Source organism: Lissotriton vulgaris, chromosome 6 (genome assembly GCF_964263255.1).
Source record: "Lissotriton vulgaris chromosome 6, aLisVul1.2, whole genome shotgun sequence".
Taxonomy (NCBI): domain Eukaryota; kingdom Metazoa; phylum Chordata; class Amphibia; order Caudata; family Salamandridae; genus Lissotriton; species Lissotriton vulgaris.
The window spans coordinates 69,318,313-69,338,952 of record NC_141694.1 but is presented as its reverse complement, the minus strand read 5'-3'; the positions used below and the strand labels follow the sequence as shown (position 1 = coordinate 69,338,952).

Here is a 20,640-nt window from a genome sequence, read left to right as displayed (position 1 = left end):
GTGGCTGTAGTTTGTGAATGAAAACTGCTTCCTGGCTCTTATACGACTGGCGATTGGACTTGTTGGTACCATACAGGTATGTGATGGGGAAGATACATCAGCTCTTCCGTTTAAAGGGGAACATTACGGCTCAATGACCTGGATGATGCTCTTCTACTGGCCAGCTTGTTCACTGGTAATTTGTATCTCTTGGGCACCTACAGCACATTGAGACAATATCCACTTGATTTCTCTAGTCAGTTGGACCTTGTGGTGATCTTCCAGGACTCAGATTGGTTTCTCCTGGCAGGTGCAACCCCGCTCCTTGCTCAGGAAGGTGAGCTCTGCGTCTTTTGACAGGTCACAGCAGCCAAGGCTTTACACAGGATTTCCATACAGAGCCCAGTCTGGAGGAAAAGTGACCACCCACTAGAGATTCTGCTCTTGGTCGGTTGTCTTATGGCCCTCTGGTGGCCAACGGGTTAAAAACTGAGCCCTCCATAGGGTCTGCTTTGTTTGAAAATGTTTGCACTTCTCCGAACTTGGAGAAGTTCATGTCTCTTTTTTGTAGGCTCTGATAGACAAGTCAGATGGGTTTAGACAGGTGCCGTCGATGTGTGGATTGAGACTAGGAGAGTTCTCCACCTTTTGATATTACCTTTGGAAACGCAAGCACTGCAGGAAATGCGGGATATGCTGGTTTTTCTCTTGGGGGAGGGGGTTTGGCTGAACAAAAGAATGGGCTGGTTAAGTCCCATTCTACCACCAGGTACAATAGGTTTTCTGGAAGGGGCCTGTACAGGAGTATGTTCAGGCTGCAGCCGGGCATGCCTAGTGTGAATGTAGCCAGTTTACACAAAAGATTCACCATCTTGTGCAACACAAACTGAGATCAAATACACTCCAATATTAAGTATGTCATCTATGATCGACACTCTTACCACACACACCCTTACACATATGATCTTCCAAAAGGTAAAATAGTGCACCAGAGTTATAGGGAGAGACAGTGCTTAATTTGAGCAGTTGGTTTCCGGTGCTAGGCACCGGCAATTAATTGTCAACACAGGCACTTCTGACAGTCTACCACAAGATGGTGACGTCGGTTTACGTTATAGATGAGCACAACAACGGTTGTTTCTTAACAGAATATAAATTAAAATGACTAATGCCTGCTGCTGAAAGCCATTCTTATAGCTACGAGGGACTGGAATAATATAAATGGACACATTTGTAGGAGTGCGATTGGTCAGTACTTGTGGTGGTATGAGGTTTGCACTGCTGGCAGGGGAATGGGTGTTGCACGTTGCAGTGGCCTCCTAACGATGGCGCAGTGATGTTTTTTTTTTTTTTACAAATAAAGCACTGGGGAGAGAGCAGAGCTTTAGCTGATAATAAGTTACAAAGCAGTCCCGGTGCGGAGCCAAAACCTTGAATCACACTGCTTTCATCACCAGTCTCCACACAGTCTGGGGTTAGAATCAACAGCCAACACCATCAATGTGTGTCTTTAGGGAGGACTAAGGGTTGATTTGTACTCTACAACTCTACAACCTCCCTGTTGTCGGAATGAGCACCGAGTTTGATGAAAGACAGGATTAAATATTAGACCTGGAAATGTATTTATGTTGGAAAAAATTCTAAAATGTGTATGTTATGCACATTTTGTCAAAGTTCTTAACATTTCAGAGGTAGAAACGTTCAAATATTTTTGGACTGTGAGGCATTGGCTCAAGCAGATAATATGTTGCTGGAACAGTAATTCTGCAGCCAAAGTGCTTCAGCGTAGGACATAGAGGTAATAAACAGAATATAAATGCTGCAATACAAGGGACATATTGTATTCAAACCACTTTCCTGCTGGTATTTCGTGTGACCTTTCAACACCAGGTTTGCCACGAATTCAATCTTCACATCAGATACAGGCTAGTAAATCTTAATGCCACATATGTGAAATGTGTGAGTTTCATGGAAAAGATTGAATTTGCGCAAACTCTTATTATTCCTCTTGTTAATGCTGATACTGGGAGCACTCCTGATTGCCTGGACAGTCTGCGTTCGTTCCTGGTGGACACTGTGAAACTCATTAGGATGGTGTTCAGAAGGAAGCAGGTTGTAGTAAAGGAGGTAGCAGAGTCCACTGTACAGATAGGTTCCTTTATTGTAAGTTCCTTCCAAGACATAAAGTACAGAAGTTGGTAAGAAGAACCCCACCAGGAGCTAGCTGTTAGCAGCTCAGCCTGAGATGACCAACTGCCACAGACAGGTAGATAGAGACACTGTGAGCCAGAGAGTCACCCAGGCATTCTATTATGTCACAGATGACATAGGACAGTCTAACTAGTAAAGAGCATTAGAGAGGACATTTACTACACATCCTCTTCCCTTATGGAATAGGAACAGATCAGAGAACACAATTGGCAAAATACCTCAAATGCAACATCAGCAGAAAAGAACAAGAATGAACCAAACGAGATGTTCATAGCATGAAGTATCATTAGCAGAAATGTGAACAGAGAAAACCAAATTGTAAAACCATATGCCTCTTCCCACTCCCTTAACAAACCAGAGCAGCTAAGCAAAGTGGTCACACTCATAACTTCCCCACACACATGGGCACACCCTGGAACAAAAATGAGTATAGACGGTGACTCTAGAGACACATAGGGGTAAAAATTCACTCAAGACAAAAAGAGAGCAAACCCCTCAAATCAGCAAGGAAAACAGACTTTGCAAAGGACTAGAGCCCCCCTGATAAAGACGTGCTGACACAAAAGATATGATAAACTCACAGCACAAAGTCTTACCAACAAGAAACCCTGGCCACGAGTTACATGAAGGTGGACTTAGACCAGAACATAGTGCACAAACAGTCTCCACCAAAAGTAGGGAACAGCACAGAGTAGAAACTCTGAGATTAAGAAGAAATACAACCTCCCCTAAATAGGGTACACCACAGGAAAATAAACCTGGGAACAAAAATAAGGCTAAATGGGGCATGGACTACCCGCAAACACCACTACACGGGGCATGGACTACCCACAAACACACAAACTCCACTGTGAAGGGTACACCACAGGATAATACCTGGGAACCAAAATGGGACATGGGCTACACGCACACACCAGTATCACAAAAGGCTAAAAGAAATTGGCTTAGACTACCCAGAGACACAACCTCCCCTATGTAGGGTACACCGCAGGACAATACCTGGGAACCAAAATGGGGCATGGACTACCCACACAGACAACCTCCCCTATGTAGGGTACACCACAGGACAATACCTGGGAACCAAAATGGGGCATGGACTACCCACACAGACAACCTCCCCTATGTAGGGTACACCACAGGACAATACCTGGAAACAAAATGGGGCATGGACTACCCACACAGACAACTTCCCCTATGTAGGGTACACCACAGGACAATACCTGGGAACCAAAATGGCGCATGGACTACCCACACAGACCACTACCACAGGAAACAAATAGAAATGGCATTGACTACCCACTCAAACACACAACCTCCCCTAAGTAGGGTACACCGCAGGACTATATTCCTGTGAACAAATGGGGCATGGACTACCACCAAGCATATGACGCAGACTCAAAGAACCCAAAAAAAAAAAACATTGGAGCATTGACTACCCACACACAGACCAGCTAGGGTACAATTGAGGAAACCAACCTTAAAAATATGGATGAAAATTGACTACCCACAACCCAGCAACATCCAACCAGGACATGACCTAACACAGAATATAGAGTAAGAATAAGAGCAACACAAGTTTGCCACACACCACACCACACCACACCACCACAAACTAAGGCTATATTCAATAATGTGCAATGGTAAATTAGCTGTCATAGATAAATAAATAAATAAATCTTTCTCCGGTGAGCGACCTCTCACCCGGGATCGAAGCACTCAGACCATAAACCAATCAGGACATACAAAAAGTCAACTTGATGTGTCCCAATAGAAGACCTGCGGGTCGATGTAGTGTAGGTAACACTGTCCGCACAGCCATCGCAGCTCCAGAAGATACCTCCTTGCCACTGCTTAGATAGGCAACATCGCGTGAACTTCGACAGGAGCATGGGGAAAATCAGCAAGAAAGACCAGGAAGACCGGACTAAGCACCACGGCGAAAATGAAATTATGCTCCAAGTAGTGGTCAAATAATGCTGTAGAAAATACCAAAACGCTGGTCAGCTCGAAGGTAACTCCAACACTAAACTGGCAAAAACACGGCAGTTTGCGCAATGCGCGTCTACCACAGCCAACCTTCAAGATTATGTGCTAATGCCAAACACTGATGCCGGCACGCTGCCTCATGCAGCGCTGAGTGGCTCACGGCACGTCTGTGTGAAAGGTTACGTGAGACAATAGCACACAGAGGAGACGGAAGAACGTCATCGTAGTACCATGGAAACTGAACAGAGGAGACGGAGGAACGTCATTGTGGTAAGAGCGCGCTGAGACACATTTGAAAAAAAAGGCAGCTCGCGCATGGTTGAAAAACTAAACTGCCAAACAGCTGCGCAAAACTCTGTGTCCACGGCAATGCGCACAAGAAGGCAACAACAACACAGTTACCTCGTTGGAAAAAGTCTCTTCTTGTCTTGACAGTGATTCCTCGCAAAGCACGCTGTCAAATACAGACCCAGAGACGAAACACCTGCGCAGAGCATGCGAGAATAGTCGACTCTTATTAACCAAAGTAACAAATCGCCCAGACAGTTCCTCTGACAAAAGTTAGAAAAGTTCACCACAGATGTGACTGAAGCTGTCCAGAGTTGCAAGTTGAAACACACTGCCATCCACTGTAACTAGCCAAAGTTAAATTCGCCAGTAGCTGCCAACACTTGAGGCTTCCCACCACAGGCCTCAGGGAAGAGTGTTGCAGGCGCGAAAGCAGTGAAATTAGTAACAAACGCCCAGGGTGCAGGCTGTCCAGGTGTAATAGGACACTGGTGGGGTCAGCAGGGTGTTACCTTTAGTTCCTTCCCTTAGTTCCTTTGCTTGAAGTAAGTTCCTTAGAGCACAGGTAGATTCATCCTCTTGAAAACGTCGCCAAAATGTAGTAAAGGAGGTAGCAGAGTCCACTGTACAGATAGGTTCCTTTATTGTAAGTTCCTTCTTGTTAGCAGCTCAGCCTGAGATGACCAACTGCCACAGACAGGTAAATAGAGACACTGTGAGCCAGAGAGTCACCCAGGCATTCTATTATGTCACAGATGACATAGGACAGTCTAACTAGTAAAGAGCATTAGAGAGGACATTTACTACACAGGTGGCTTGCACTTTATCTGCAACAAGGAGCTTACAGTGTAGTTAGTAGAGTATATGGAGGCCTCTTGTGAATATGTAGCAGTCTCGCAAAGGGAATACGTCGTACATTTGGTGGCTCACTGCGATTGTCACATGGTGAGGCTGCTGGAAACATTTGTGTTTATTTAAGGCCTTGAAGCTAGCTATCTTATCTCTGCCCAGTAATGTCGCCTTTTGTCTGTTCTTTTCATTCTGACTTTGCTTTACCCCTTAGTTTTGGCAGTTTGGAGAATGGGTGGATGTGGTGATCGATGACAAGTTACCAGTCAAGAAAGGCAAGTTGATGTTTGTGCAATCCGCCGACCGCAAGGAATTCTGGAGCGCGCTGCTGGAGAAGGCCTATGCCAAGTAAGTGGTCTTTGCTTCTCCCCACCAAGTCTATAAAACCCAATGATGCCCTGAATCTTATCTTACCATTCCAGATTGTTGAGTTTACAGTGACCACTTCAGAGACTTGAGGTTAGAAACTGATCACAACAGAGGCTTGAGGATACAAACAGTCACCACACCAGAGGCTGGAGGTTACCAACAGTGCCCACTCCAGAAGCCTGAGGATACAAACAGTTACCAAAGACTGGAGGTTACAAAAACTTACCACACCAGAGGCTTGAGGTTACAAACAGTAACCACAACAAAGACATGGATTTACAGTGACAACACCAGAAGCATTAGCGTATAGGGACCATACCAGAAGCTTGAGTTTACAATCATTGTCCACATCAGAGGCTTGAGGTTACAAATACTGATCACCCTAAAGACGTAAAGTTACAACCAGAGGATTGAGGTTACAAACAGTGATGACTCCAGAGACGTGAGATTGCATACAGTGAAACATCTTCATAGCGCAGGGAGAATGCAGCACTCCAAAAATATACTAAACCAAATCTGTAGATATTGAGAAAAACTTTACAATATTCTATGCCAGCCAGAGATTGCTCTACTAGCTGCCAGCAAGTTACAACTGATGTTGCTAACATGCAGATTCAGATGAAAAAAATCCATTCCCTTCAGAAATTTCGAAGTTGCTAATTGGGATGAAATTTCTTTTAATGCTATTTTGTAACTTTAGTATTATAATTTAAATATTTAGTGGTGATAAAAATTGGGACAAAAAAACTAACTGGAATAGATTTTTTTGTTTTATCAAGTAAGTTCAGCAAATTTAGAACTTTAGGGCCAGATGTAGGTAGGCTATTACCGCTCAGTAACGGCTGAATTCGGCCGTTACCGACCGGTAATATACTTTTCCTATGTAGGAGGCTTTTTTACCGATTCGGTAAATAATGAATCGGTATTTACCGATTCGGTATTTACCGAATCGGTAAATGAGATGTAGGAAGCACTGTAAACGGTGCTTCTGGGCTTTAAGGATTCGTTATTTACCACCAACTATTAGTTGGTGGTAAATAACGAATTCCTATGTAAATGTAAATATGTGCATTTACACCTGTGCCATGTGACAGACATACATGCCCTTGGGGCATGTATGTGTACCACATGTGCACACAAGCACTAATCAGGGGTGCAGCAGGGTGTCAATGTGACACCTTGCCACCCTTGACTTTTTCCCAATTTTACCGAATCGGTATTTACCGATTCGGTAATTGACATTCATTCCTATGGGCCTCCGGGCCCGTAGGAATGAATGGCAAATACCGAATCTGTAATTACCGATTCGGTAAATACCGAATCTTAACAATTCGGTATTTTCGAATCGGTAAAGTAAAATAAAATTACCTACATCTAGCCCTTAGTTCTCAAAGAATCTGCTCCGCTTCATATTTCGTTTTAACTGAAAATTGACTAAACCCATTTTGTAGGAAGCTGGCTCTGTATATACTATACTAAAGTAAGGTATAGTGTGCACAGAGTCAAGGGAGTCACCGGAGGTCTAGCAGAGGCTAAATTTGGTAATTACTAACAGCTCTCTTTGTGGTAGTTTGGGCGAGCAGTTAGGCTTATCTAGAGGGTGTGTTAAGCATTTATTGTATTAATTGAATCAAGGCTAATGACACACACTCAAAGACAGAACCCAGACCAATTAGGTAAGTTTAAAAAAGATATACCTGGCATGGCTACGAGCCGACCGAGATGGCGGCGTAGCGAAAGAGCTCTGAGACCGACGCGGCTCTTAACACAATAATCCGTCTACTAATCCGGCATAATTGTGCCTCTGGCAGCTGATCTGGAGCGTAGAGGCCAAGGGGAGCTGTCCGATATTTCTCCGGACAACATCGGGTGAGGAACACTGAGGGAGGACCGTGGAGATGAGGTGGGCCCCTCCGTGCATCTGAAGCACCGTCCTTGCCCTGGGCCGCGGGCTGCCCGGAAGTGCCCTGTGGACGGAAACGATCGCCGGAAGTCACCGCGGAACAAGAGTGGACCGCATCGGCGGTCGGCATAGAAGGAGAGGCGGGGTGAAAGTGGCGGAAGAGTAGACGCTCAGCGGCGCTGCCACCCACGGGTCGTGGAGATACTACGTGAAGCCCCGACGACAGTGCGCCTGGTGAGAGCGGCTCGTTATGAGACCCGGGGGCTTGCGGGATGCTTTACTGCAGAGGCTCAGTGTTAGACGGGGACCTGGAGGGTCGGCCGAGGACAAGGGGAGAGGCCTCCGGTGAGGGCCGTCTCCAGCGATCGTACAGACAAGTAACTCCCCCCCCCACAGATGGACACCACACAGGGATAAGGTTAAGGCTTTTTATATGCAGTTCTCGAAGCAAAATATCACGGTACAGGGAGATCGGGACACGAGGGTCCTCTCAATTCTAGTCTCTGGAAGGGAAAGGGGGTAGCAGGACAGTCTTGATACCTTTCTGGTATTTGAGGTGGTCTGCTGGATATCTCACAATCCTCGAGCTCGGAGTTCTGGAAGGTCGGGCCGCGGCAGCGCCAGCAGGCTCGGATGGCAAGTCTCACTTGAGGAGGGCCGCGGCAGCGCCAGCAGGTCCCGAAGACGATGTCGGTTGCAGAGGGCCGCGGCAGCGCCAGCAGGTCCCGAAGACGATGTAGGTTGCAGAGGGCTGCGGCAGCGCCAGCAGGTCCTGATGAGGAGGAAGGTTGCAGAATGCCGCGGCAGCGCCAGCAGGCAGGACGATGGTTCACAAGGCAGGGCTGCGGCAGCGCCAGCAGTCCGTCAAGGATGAGTTCTTCTAGGTGTCTCTCGACTCCAGGATACAACTCCCTTCCTGCTCTGGAGCTGCCCCAGTTATAGGTCTGGCCTCCTTTGATGTCCGGACCCTCGCTCTTGGAGGTCGGGAGGTCCGGGATGAGGGAGTCCAGACACCCAGCAGGGGGGTGGAGCCAGCGCCCGGGGAGGCTGGGGGCGATCGGCACCTGGCGGGGGAGAACCATCGACACTCCTCTCTCCCATTGACCTGCCAAGTGGTCCGTTCACCTCCTGGGTGGATGGTGGTGCCGGGATGTCGGGGCCTGGCCAGGCCCAGGGTTGGGGTCGAGTTGAGGCCACGCGGCCTCATGGTGCAGTGTCCAAGATGGCGGCTGGGCCGGCAATGGTGCTGGCGGTGGCCCGGGCCAGTGATACAGAGATGTCCGGGAGCAGGCGTCCCATAGGGGACGGGTTGCGGGTTGCTTCTGTGGGTCGTCTGGGTTGTTCTTCTGGTGGAACCGGGAGAGCCGGTGTCCAGGCTCTGTCATGCGGGGAGGTAGCGAGCCCCTCACGAGGCCTGTCCAACATGCGTCCCCCCCAGCTGAAGGCGGGGAGAGTCACCAATCCTCTTGGGGACTCTCCTCGTCGAGGCGGAAAAAGCGTGACAGGCCGTCCGCGTTGGCCTGGTCCTGGCCTGGATGATGCTCCACAGTGAAGTCCATCCCCTGCAGGGAGATGGACCATCGCAATAGTTTGGGATTCTCCCCCCGCATCTGCATCAACCATTGCAGGGGTCGATGATCTGTTTGTACCCGGAAGTGGGTACCGAAGAGGTAGGGCCGGAGCTTCTTGAGGGCCCACACCACTGCAAAGGCCTCCCGTTCGATGGTGCTCCAGCGCTGCTCTCGGGCCAGCAGGCGTCGGCTGATGAAGGCCACTGGCTGGTCGACTCCCTCTGTGTTTAGTTGGGAGAGGACTGCCCCAATGCCATGGTCTGAGGCATCCGTCTGGACGATGAACTCTCGGCTGTAGTCGGTGGCCTGGAGCACAGGGGCGGTGCACATGGCGGCCTTCAATTTCTCGAAGGCCGCTTGACAGTCCGGGGTCCAGTTGACGGTTTTGGGGTGTTTCTTGGATGTGAGTTCCGTGAGGGGCCCCACAATGCTGCCATAGTCCTTCACAACCGTCTGTAGTATCCGGTGAGCCCCAAGAAGGCTCGGACCTCGGTTTGGGTGACGGGTGGCTGCCAGGACTGGATGGCAGCGATCTTGAGCTGGAGAGGGGCCACCAGACCGCTCCCCACTTGGTGCCCGAGGTAGGTCACGGCCCCTTGGCCAATTTGGCACTTGCTGGCCTTGATGGTGAGGTCGGCCTGTTGGAGGGCGTGCAGGACTTCTCGGAGGTGGTGGGGGTGGTCTGTCCAGTGGCGGCTGTACACAGCGATATCGTCCAGGTAGGCGGCACTGAATTCTTCGAGGCCCGCCAGTACTTGGTTCACAAGTCGTTGGAAAGTGGCGGGGGCGTTTTTCATGCCGAATGGCATCACTCTGAAATGGTAGTGACCATCCGGGGTAGAGAAGGCGGATCGTTCTTGGGCTCTGGGGGTGAGGCCGATCTGCCAGTAGCCCACTGTCAGGTCGAAGATGCTCAGGTAGCGGGCAGCCCCCATGCGGTCAACCAGTTCATCTGCTCGGGGAATGGGGTGAGCGTCGGTTCGGGTGACAGCGTTCAGGCCCCGATAGTCGACGCAGAATCGGAGCTCGGGGTGGTGCCCGGGGCAGCAGCTTTCGGGACCAGTACGACTGGGCTGGCCCAGGGGCTTTCGGATGGCTCGATGACTCAGAGTGTGAGCATTTTGGAGACTTCGTCTTGGATGCAGGCGCGCACCCGATCTGGTACTCGGTACGCCCGGTGCCGGATAGGGGGACTGTCCCCAGTGTCCACGTCGTGAAGGCACCAGGGGGTGACTCCGGGGGTGAGGGAGAACAGGTTTGCAAATTGCAGCAGGAGGGTCCGACAGTCTTGGCGTTGCTCCGGGGTCAGGGCATCGGAGAGTCGGACCCCGTCCACCGAGCCATCTTTCTCACTTGTCCTCAGTAGATCATTGAGGGGCTCGGAGTCTTCCTCTGCCCCACTATCTGTGGCCATCAGTAGGCTGAGCTCCGAGCGTACGAAGTGTGGTTTGAGTCTGTTGGCGTGAAGAACCCGGAGGGGGTTCCGGGGGGACTCCATGTCGATTAAATAGGTGACAGGGCCCTTGCGCTCGACCACCTTGAAGGGTCCTGTCCATTTGTCCTGCAAGGCACAAGGCTCGATGGGAGACATTACCCATACTTGCTGACCAGGCTCAAACTCGATGGAGGAGGCATGTTGATCGTACCATTTCTTCATGTCCTCCTGACTGGCCTCGAGATTGGCTTTAGCGAGTTTCCTGAATCGCCGGGTCTGGTTGCGGAGGGTCAGGAGGTACTTATACACGTCCGGAGGGGTCTTCTGGGAGGCCATTTCCCATTCTTCTTTAACCAGGCTGAGAGGCCCCCGGACAGGGTGTCCGTACAGGAGCTCGAAGGGGCTGAAACCGAGGGATTTCTGGGGGACTTCTCGGTAGGCGAAGAGGAGGCATGGAAGCAGCACGTCTCTCTGGCGACGTAGGGGTTCCTCCAGGCCCATGATCATCCCCTTGAGAGTGCGGTTCAACCGTTCGACCAGTCCGTTTCCTTGTGGGTGATAGGGGGTCGTGAACCGGTACGTAACCCCGCACTGCTGCCAGAGGGATTTCATATATTTGGAGATAAAGTTCGTGCCTCTGTCACTGACGACTTCCCGGGGGAATCCTACTCTGGAGAAGATCCCCATTAGGGCTCGGCCTACCACTGGTGCTGTTACAGTCCGAAGAGGAATGGCCTCAGGATAGCGGGTGGCGTGGTCCACCAGGACCAGGATGAATCGATGCCCTTGTGCTGTTCTGGGGTCCAGGGGCCCCACAATGTCTATCCCCACCCGTTCGAACGGGGTGGTTACGACGGGGAATGGTTGCAAGGGTGCTTTGATTTTTCGGCCGCTCTTCCCGCTGGCCTGGCAGGTGGGGCAGGCCCGGCAGTGGTTGGAGACGTCATTTCACATTTTGGGCCAGTAAAAGTGAGTTACCAGGCGGTTATACGTTTTGTCTTGCCCCAAGTGCCCAGCCACGGGGACATTGTGTGCCAAGTTCAAAAGGAAGTCTCTGAAGCGGAGGGGCACCACTAGCACTCGACTGGCCCCCAATTCGGCAATTCTTTGCTCGCTGTATAGTAGGTCATTGTCCCAATAGATCCAGTGGGCCCCTGCGGTGTCTCCTGCACTCTGGGCGAGTGCTTGCTGTCGGAGTCCCTCGAGGGAGGGACAGGTCTTCTGCTCCTGCCGGAATTGTTCCTTGGTGGGTCCACCCTCTTGACGCCACTGAGCCAGTTCTGGAAGATCTTGGAGCGGAGTGGGCCCTTCTTGGGTTTGCTCTGGGGGATTAGTACTGAGGGCGTCTTCCTCTGGGGTGATCGGGGGAGGAGGTGCTGGCCATTCGAGTTCTTCGGGTCTGGGGATGGCACGGGCGGCCATGGACCGGGTTGTTACGCACGCCCAGTCCGGGAGGCCCAACATCCCCAGGTGCTCTCTTCTCTCAACGGCCGCCCACGGGGAACTCTCGAGGTCGTTCCCCAGGAGGCAGTCCACGGGGGCATCATCGCGGACAGTCACTTTTAGCATACCGGACACTCCTCCCCATTTGAAGGGGACGCAGGCCATCCGACACAGGCTCTCTGAATTGTCGGCTGATCGGACGGGGCAAAGAACGTCTGGCAGGATTTATTCTGGGGTCACCAGGTGACAGCGGACCGCCGTCACACTGGCCCCGGTGTCGCGCAGGGCTTCGGCCCTGCGCCCATTTATGTTCACCCACTGGCTGTATTTTCTGGTGTTGGCGGGTAGGGGAGCCCGCGGGATCATGTCTCTTTCCCCCAGGCAGGCCAGGGTCATGGCGGCAGGTTCCCACTCGGGTTGCTCCTGCTCGTACTCTTCATACTCTTCGGAGTTTTGCTCTTCTCCTAGAGCGGCGGCAGCGACCTGGCGGGGCACAGGAGTCTGGTTCTTCGGGCAGCTCGGGTCGCTGGCATAGTGTCCAATTCGCTGGCACCGGTGGCAAGTAACGTTGGCTCGGAACCCTGGGCGCATCGGGGGGTTTCCCCGACCGGCCGGGGGCGGGGTGTTGCTGGCGGGGGTTGCCGGGACGGCATCTCTGCCCCGGCCCTGGCCTTCTCCTCCTCCTCGGGGGCGATGGAGACCTTGGTTGTTTCTGTTTTGTTCACTCGGCCCACTCCGGGCCACTCGAGTGCTTTCCCATCGGTCAGCTTCAGCGGCGAGCTGCCGAGGTTCAGTCAATTTACTGTCGAGAAGGTGCTGCCTGAGCTCGACGAAGCAATTGTTGGAGAGGTGCTCCCACACCATGAGGTTAAAAAGTTGCTCGTAGGTGGTTACGTGGCTGCCCTTGATCCACCCCTCGAAGGCTCGGCTGAAATAGTTCACATACTCTACCCAAGTTGTACCCGGGATCCGTTTGCAGTCGCGGAACCTCTGGCGGTACATCTCGGGCGTGAGTCCGTATCGAGTGAGGAGGGCGGCCTTCATGCGGTCATAGGAGGTCATCTGATGGTCCGGGAGCTGTAGCAGGGCATCGCGGCCTTCATTGACGAACCTCCCCCATAGCCCGGCTCCCCAGTCACTTCGATCAATCCGGTGGGAGGTCATAGCGATCTCGTAGGCCTTGAACCACTGCTGTATGTCGTCGTTCCGAAAATATTCTCTGACGACATCCTTGGGGATGTGGACCTTTGGTTCGGTAGTGCCCGGGGTGTGCGGGCGCTCGGGCACCCCTAGATCTTTATTCTGTTTCCGCATTTCTATTTCTGCTAGCTTGCACTCGTGTTCGTATGCCAGTTTTTTCTCTTCGAGTTCTCTCTGCCTTTGTTTCTCTTCCCGCTCCTCTCGGAGCCATAAGTGTTGTAAGTTTATCTTTTGTTCCGCCAGTTTCAGCTCTCCGTCCAACCGGAGCCGTGCCAACTCCAATTCATGGAGTTTGCTTTTCTCTCGTTCTTGGATCTCTTCCGGGGGAAGACCCACTCTCCTTTCTTCCGTCGGAGTGGTGTTTGTTTCTGGTGCCTCGCTGTTTTGGTTCTGGGGTACAGCCGTACCCGTTTCTGCCCAAGATTCTAGGGCGTGTTTGAAGTCCTCTTTCGTGCTCAGCCCGGTGGTAGCAATGCCTAGTTCCATGCAAAATTGCTTTAGCTCTCGATGGTTGTACTCTTCTAGTTTCTCCATCTGGAATTTCTCTGCGGATCCGCTCTCTTTTGTTGTCATACAAGTGCTCAAAATAAATACTGTCAGTTCATACAGGCAACACCAAAAGTAATAAATCAAATACCTAACAATACATTCACATTAGGAACCAGTCCTTTCTATTAGGTACAAAAAGACAGGCGGACATACAGTTCAAAGGAGCTGCCTGCCTGTCTAACCAAGCCAAGGATAGGAAAACAAATTAGGGGGTTACAAAACTAGGGATCACACTGTATAGGTTTAAGCATCCCTAGTGGCACCCTTATTCTTTTTCCAAGGCTCAGGGTCAACGCGTTTCGAACCGCAACGTTAGTAAGGGTTCTCCTCAGGACACGGACTGGATAGAGCCGAAACTGAAAATGATAATAATGAGGAAGAATGGTGTAAGTGTTGTGCACTGATATTAAACTAAGTTAAAAACTCAGACTCATGACTCAAAGGAAACTGAGAAAGTACCTGGGAATGACAGGTGGATGTCACTCATAAGTAGTTGCAATGTAATGGAGCATGGATGTCACTCATAAGTAGTTGCAGTGTAATGAAGCGCCTCTCATGTACCGCGGTTCTGTAACCGGATAGGAGTATACATCAGAACGAAGAAATGCGAAACATGGTGAAACAATTTTATTGGCATGTTCGGCGTGGACAAGAGCCTACCTGTGTGGAAGGGCGTTCTTTCTGCAAGAGAGTGGAGGAGTGTCGGGAGGGTCCCTGGTTTATGGACGGATCTAGGCTGGAGCTGACCTGGGGAAAATTGGAGGTCTTTTTTAAGACACCTGCTAGGTGCTATTGACTCGGCAGAGATAAAAATATTATGTTATTGAGACCAGCGTCACACTCACTGTTTAGAGGGCGGCCAGCACCGTGGCTCAATGATCTCTCTCACACATTCTCGTGTTTGTCAGTGCATCAGCAACGTGAATTCGCCTGGAATTGTCAAAACCTGAGTTTCAATACACCTGCACAATCTTGATTCAAAGAAACGAATCAGCGCGTTAAATATGACTCTCACTTACTGTACGGTGTGGGTGGTCAGGGCGATCTGTTTACTTCACTCGCAGACAGCATTTGGCTTTCGCACGCCGCGCGCATGGAAAGCAGAGTTAAAGGGACCGCCCAAGATCACGTGTGTGACTAAGGATACTGGGACATGTCGTCCACATGACCGGCAGATTGAAACAGTCAATGCCGCTTGAAATTGCTGAGAGGACTAAGGCATACACTGCAACCTTTACTTGAAACATAAGACATAACGAAACTAGCTAGAACCGAACCCACAATGGACAACAATACCACAGTACAAAACAGAAAGTAGAGACTGCAGGGTGTCCAAGGGGAGGGAAACACTCGCAGATCATTTACAGATTATTTATTTTGGACAGGTCATTAAGTCCGGAATGGGCTGTATCGATTTTAAGTATTAGATATGCTTCCCTCTGAGAGAGGTGTATTTCAGGGTCGCCACCTCCCCCTACTTTAATAACTGACTGCACAGTCCATTTCAATTCGTCCACCTTATGATTCTTCTGTAGGAAATGAGCCACCAACGGAGCAGTCAGGATTTTGTTGTTAATTCTGGACCGATGTTGGATAATCCCTTTGTCTGACTTCTTGTGTTGTTTTGCCAATGTACACCTTTTGGCATGGACATTGAATTGCATAAACCACATACTTAGTTTTACAATTGATGTGTTCCTCGTGCCGCCAGAATTTCTTTCCATCTGTGAATAGAGAGCCCTCCAGAGGCTCTTTACCCAGGGATCCAGTAACGGTGTGCAGACAGAATATCGAGTTGGAAATGTCGAACTACAGAAATAGCGAGTCCTAAATATCGTGAATCAGAAATATCGACAGTAAGAATATTGTGGTCAAGAATATCAATTTTAAGGTAAGAAATAACGTTTTTGAAAATATATAAAAGTCATTAATATCGTTTGCAAAAATAGTTGTTTAAAATATAAATTTTTTCATAAGTGTTATGTATTTTAGTATATGTTTTATGTTTAACTTTGTTTTATTGACATTTTGCAAGAAGAAAACCACATACACAATGGGTACCCCTGCCCCCAAATCATTAAGTATCCCCCTTCCCGATCAATCGTGCATACAAAATCATCTAATTGGAGGCACTCGAGCGACCACAGAGTGCAACTGTGGGGTTGGTCTTTGTCAAAGTGTTTGGCGAGGTTTGTCCCCATCGGCTATGTCAAAAATTTAACATACCAATAACTTCCCCCCAACCCCACCTCTGAACTGGTGAGCTTACTACCTCAGCTGTAACTAGTACAGGTAGCCTCATGTATCTCAACCGGCTCCGTGAGTCGGAGAAGTCGAAGATACTTCGGGCAGGCCACTTCATTCATCTCCATAGCCAATAGGGATATCAGGGGCTGTCAAATTGTTTTAAATCCCTCTTCGGTGTTAGTAAGGGAAGCATGGATCTTTTTAATGGAAGCATGGATCTTTTCCATTCCTAGGATGTACCACAGCCTTTGTAAACATCCCGTGTGTGTCCGTCGAGTCTGAGTCCCCCAAAACGATAAGATGTGCTGAACCGCCGCTCCCAGGGCCAGCCCCAATTGCTTCCCTCGTATGGATTTCAGGGGGTAAGTTAGTGGGTTAGGTAGCCCCAGCACAACATAAGCAGGAAACCGCGGTATCTCACTCTCAAACTGTCTGTCAATGTCCTCTGGAATCTTGGTCCAATGATCTGTCAGTTCCTTACAATCCCATGGCAGGTGTACTAGAGTGCCCTCTTCCTGGCATCCTCGCCAGCACGTCGGGCTGCGGTCCGGGTTCCCCTTTTGCAAACGGGTTTGTGTCAAGTGTCAGTAGGTGGCTACTTTGACCGCCTATTCCCTGCTGGCAGTGTTGCGTACCGTATTATTGGCCCCATAATATATATACCTCCACTACTTTTCTGTAAGCTCCCTCCCCATTTCCCTTGCCCATCGTTTCTGGGCAGCAGAGGGTCTCGAAGGGGCAGGAGGTCTCAGCATGCTATACAATTCCGGGATCATTTTCTTGTCAGAATGTTTCATCACCAGCCACTTTTTGAGGGTCCTGCTCACCTTAGGCCGTACTTCTGGCTGGAGGATCCAGTGGCGGAGTTGGAAGTACTGGAACCGATCCGATTCCGGAATGGCATACAATTGTCGCACCTCCGAAAATGGGAAGATTCCATCCTGATCAAAAAAGTGCCCTGGAGCCTTGCAGTCCAAGTCACGCCACACCGAAAACGCTCCCTCCTCCATCCCTGGACTTAACTCCAGGTTGTCAAATAAGGGAGTCATAGGTGAGGGGAAGGACGTCAACCCTCTCCTGACGGCCACCCCATCCCACACTCGCAGCAAGGAATTCATTATGGGCGAGCCCATGAGGTTCGGTGGTCTATCTGCCTTCTTCAAGAAGGGAATCAATCAATCATAGCATTTATAAAGTGCACTACTTACCCGTCAGGGTCTCAAGGCGCTAGGGGGTGGGGGAGCTCCTACTGTTGGAAGATCCAGGTCTTGAGGAGTTTTCTGAAGGTCAGTAGGTCTTGGGTCTGCCGTAGGTGGATGTGGAGGGTGTTCCATGTCTTGGCGGCGAGACGGGAGAATGATCTGCCACCGGCGGTCTCTCTTCAGATGAGGGGGACAGTGGTGAGGGTAAGGTCAGCGGAGCAGAGATGGAGGTGTGGAAGCTGAGTCGGTTGTTGAGGTACGCTGGTTTGGTGTTGTGGAGTGCCTTGTGTGCGTGGGTGAGGAGCTTAAAGGTTATCCTCTTGCTGACGGGGAGCCAGTGCAGGTCTCTAAGGTGGGGTGTGATGTGGCTGCGGCGAGGGATGTCGAGGATCAGGCGTGCGGAGGCGTTCTGGATGCGTTGGAGCTGTTTTAGGAGTTTGCGTAGTCCAGCCTGCTGCTGACGAGGGCCTGGGTGACCGTTCTTCTCTTTTCAATGGGGATCCACTTGTAGATTCTCCGGAGCATGCGGAGGGTGTTGTAGCAGGAGGAGGAGACGGAGAGGGTGGAGCCGAGGATGAGCCCTAGGTTGCGTGCGTGGTCGGTGGGTATTGGAGCTGTTCCCAGTGCGGTCGTCCAGCAGGAGTCCCAGGCCAAGGGGGTGGGTCCGAGGTGAGTACCTCCGTCTTGATCTGAGTGAGTAATTTGGAGTAGTTTATCGCTACTGTCTGTGAGAATGGCTTGAGACAAGGGTGCGTTTGGCACCCTTGCTCTTTTCAATCTTCCTATCAGACCTTCCCGTGGTTTTGGAAGTTGAAAATAGTGCGAGCCCGCGCATGAATAATAATAAAGTTGCATGCCTTTTATATGCTGATGATCTAGTGATCGTGGACCAAACTGAAATGGGCCCCCAAAGGAAATTAAATGCTTTTAAAATATATTGTGACAAAAAGTTTCTATCGGTGAATATGGAGAAAACAAAGATCCTATGTTTTGGGAAGAGGGTAAAAAATTTTAAATGGTTTTTAGGTTTAGACAAATTAGAGGTAGTAAATGAATACAAATATCTAGGCCTGTGGTTTGACAGTGCATTAAAGTGGAATACCCATGTGGCGGCACAAACTTCAAAGGCGTCCTCATCGGTCTGTGGATTGAAAAAATGTAATAAGGACTATGGTGACATGTCTCACAGACCATTACTTAAGGCATTTGAAGCTATGGTACCCCCACAAGTTCTTTACGGCTCTGAAGTGCTGTATCTGAGTGGTAGAAGAGGTTGGGACCGAGAGGAAGGGAAGATAATTAAAATGCTGTTGTCCCTACCTAACGGATCCATGTTGCAAGCTATTAGATTGGAGGTAGGCTTGACGGCATGGGAGGTAAAGGCACAAATGTCATTGCTAAGATTTTGGAACCGCCAGACGCCCGGTGGTGATCAGAAGGTGTCAATTTGGTGCAGAAAGGAAATACAAGCAAGCAGTTTACATTGGGCACGGGAAGTGAGGAAAACCCTTCAGCTAGTAACTGCGCAATTAAAGTTGACCCTCGAACAACCCTTATTGGACCTAGTTTTTACTAAGAAAATGCTTAGGGACCGAGGGCAAGAATATTCCAGATCACAAGATCTGGAGTACCTGAAGTTGAAAAAATTGGTAAACTGGGTAAGGAATGAATGGGAAAAGGATGTCCGGTTCCCTTATTTGGATGTGTTACCCAGTAAATGGTTAAGGTACGAAATCATGAAGGTTCGGGTAGGCTTAAATCCATGGAAGAACGATAGTAAATTAAAAGTAGCCCTGATCCAACCTGATGGTATTTGTAAATGTGGCCTAGGTGTGAAGAATGATATTTTACATATATTACTGGACTGTACATGGATTTTAACAGTGCGTAAAATGTTTTTGCGTCCAATATTTTTAAAGTATAAGGTAAACACACGATCAGAGGCTGTTGTTCTCCTTACTGAAATGTCGTTTTTAGATATCACAATTGCGTTGGGGAAATTTTTGAAAGCAATAAGAGAAGCTGTAATGGAGACAACCAAGGAAGTTGGGACATTTTAAGATATTAAGATTTAAAAAAAATGGAAAATATCAATTTAGTGCTTTTATGGTTTTAAATGTGTACTGAGTATTAAAATGAACTATGATGTAAAATTTCTATTGCTAAGTGGATCCATGGTCTTGTGTATGGTTTATAGACTATTGTCTAAATAAACTTTGATTTTACTACTACTACTACTACTTCTGTCTGTGATATGGATGGGGCCAGATCCATCCCAGATATGGGACCCAGTCCCAGGCTGTAACCCGCCCAAAGGGTTCCACGCCCCACCCCCGAGAGCCCCCCTTGTGGCCCACCAGAAGAGTCATGGACTTTCCTACATTTCCCCGAAAACCCGAGACCTGGCCAAAGGACTCTAGTTCGTGCAAAAATGCAGGTACTGATTGCTATGGCTTTTCAAGGGTTGCAAGGATATTATCGGCATATAGGCTCACGGAGTGTCTCTCCACACCAAATGGGATGCCCAGGGTTGTCTCTTATCTTCTGTGCCAATGGTTCAATATAAAGCGCAAAGAGGAGGGGCGAAAGCGGGCACTCGTGCCCCGTTGGATCTCAAATGGGCTTGATGCTATCCCATTGACCCTAATTGTCACAGTGAGCGCACTGTAACAGCTTGCCACCCAAGCCCTGAACCGGGCCCCAATACTGAAGTGAGCTAGAGTCTTGTCCAGAAAGTCCCAGTCCACTTTGTCGAATGCCTTTTCAGCATCGACAGAGAGCAGGAGAGCACACATCTTCGTACGGTGGGCTTTATCAACGAAATGGAGAATGCGTTTGGTGTTTTCGCTGCACTGCTGGTTGTGTAAAAACCTGATTGATCCTGTTTATTGATGCTGGGCATCAGGGACCCAACCTAGCTGCCAAGGCCCCAGTGAAAAACTTCAGGTCGATACTGAGAAGGGATGCCGGCCGGTAGGAGCTGCATTGAGTTTTATCCTTCCCGGGTTTGGGAAGCACCACAATGGCGGTCGCTAGCATATCAGGAGGGATTGTCCCAGAGCCTGGAAAGAAGTTAAAAAGCAGCGTCAGGACCGGGGCTAGAAGCGGGCAAAAGGACTTGTAGAAACCAGCCAAAATAATGTTTGGCCTGGCGCCAAACCCTTGGTGCGCCTGAGCTGCCGTCGACCCTTTCCAGTTCCAACACTTCCACCGTGAGAAGTTCCCTCTTGTCTTTGTGCTCCCTATTTTCAGCCGCTGAGATAGCTATGAGTTCCCCCCATACCACCGCTTTAAGGGCCCCCCATGAAGTAGCAAGAGAAGAGTCTGGGGTATTGTTCAAGGCTAAGTAGTCTGTAATGCATTTGTGGATTTGTTGGGTCACTCCCTTCCTGCGTAACATGTTTTCTC

At 49.7% G+C, this 20,640-nt stretch overlaps 1 protein-coding gene across 1 annotated transcript in view; it reads left to right on the top strand.

Annotated features, from left to right (window-relative positions):
- LOC147706800 (calpain-1 catalytic subunit-like) overlaps positions 1-20,640 on the top strand; it is a 668,045-nt gene that overhangs the window by 178,799 nt on the left and 468,606 nt on the right. The window contains exon 4 of the mRNA XM_086925931.1: positions 5,528-5,661. Within this exon, the coding sequence (XP_086782057.1) occupies positions 5,528-5,661 (134 nt within the window). The remainder of the gene's footprint in view (positions 1-5,527; positions 5,662-20,640) is intronic.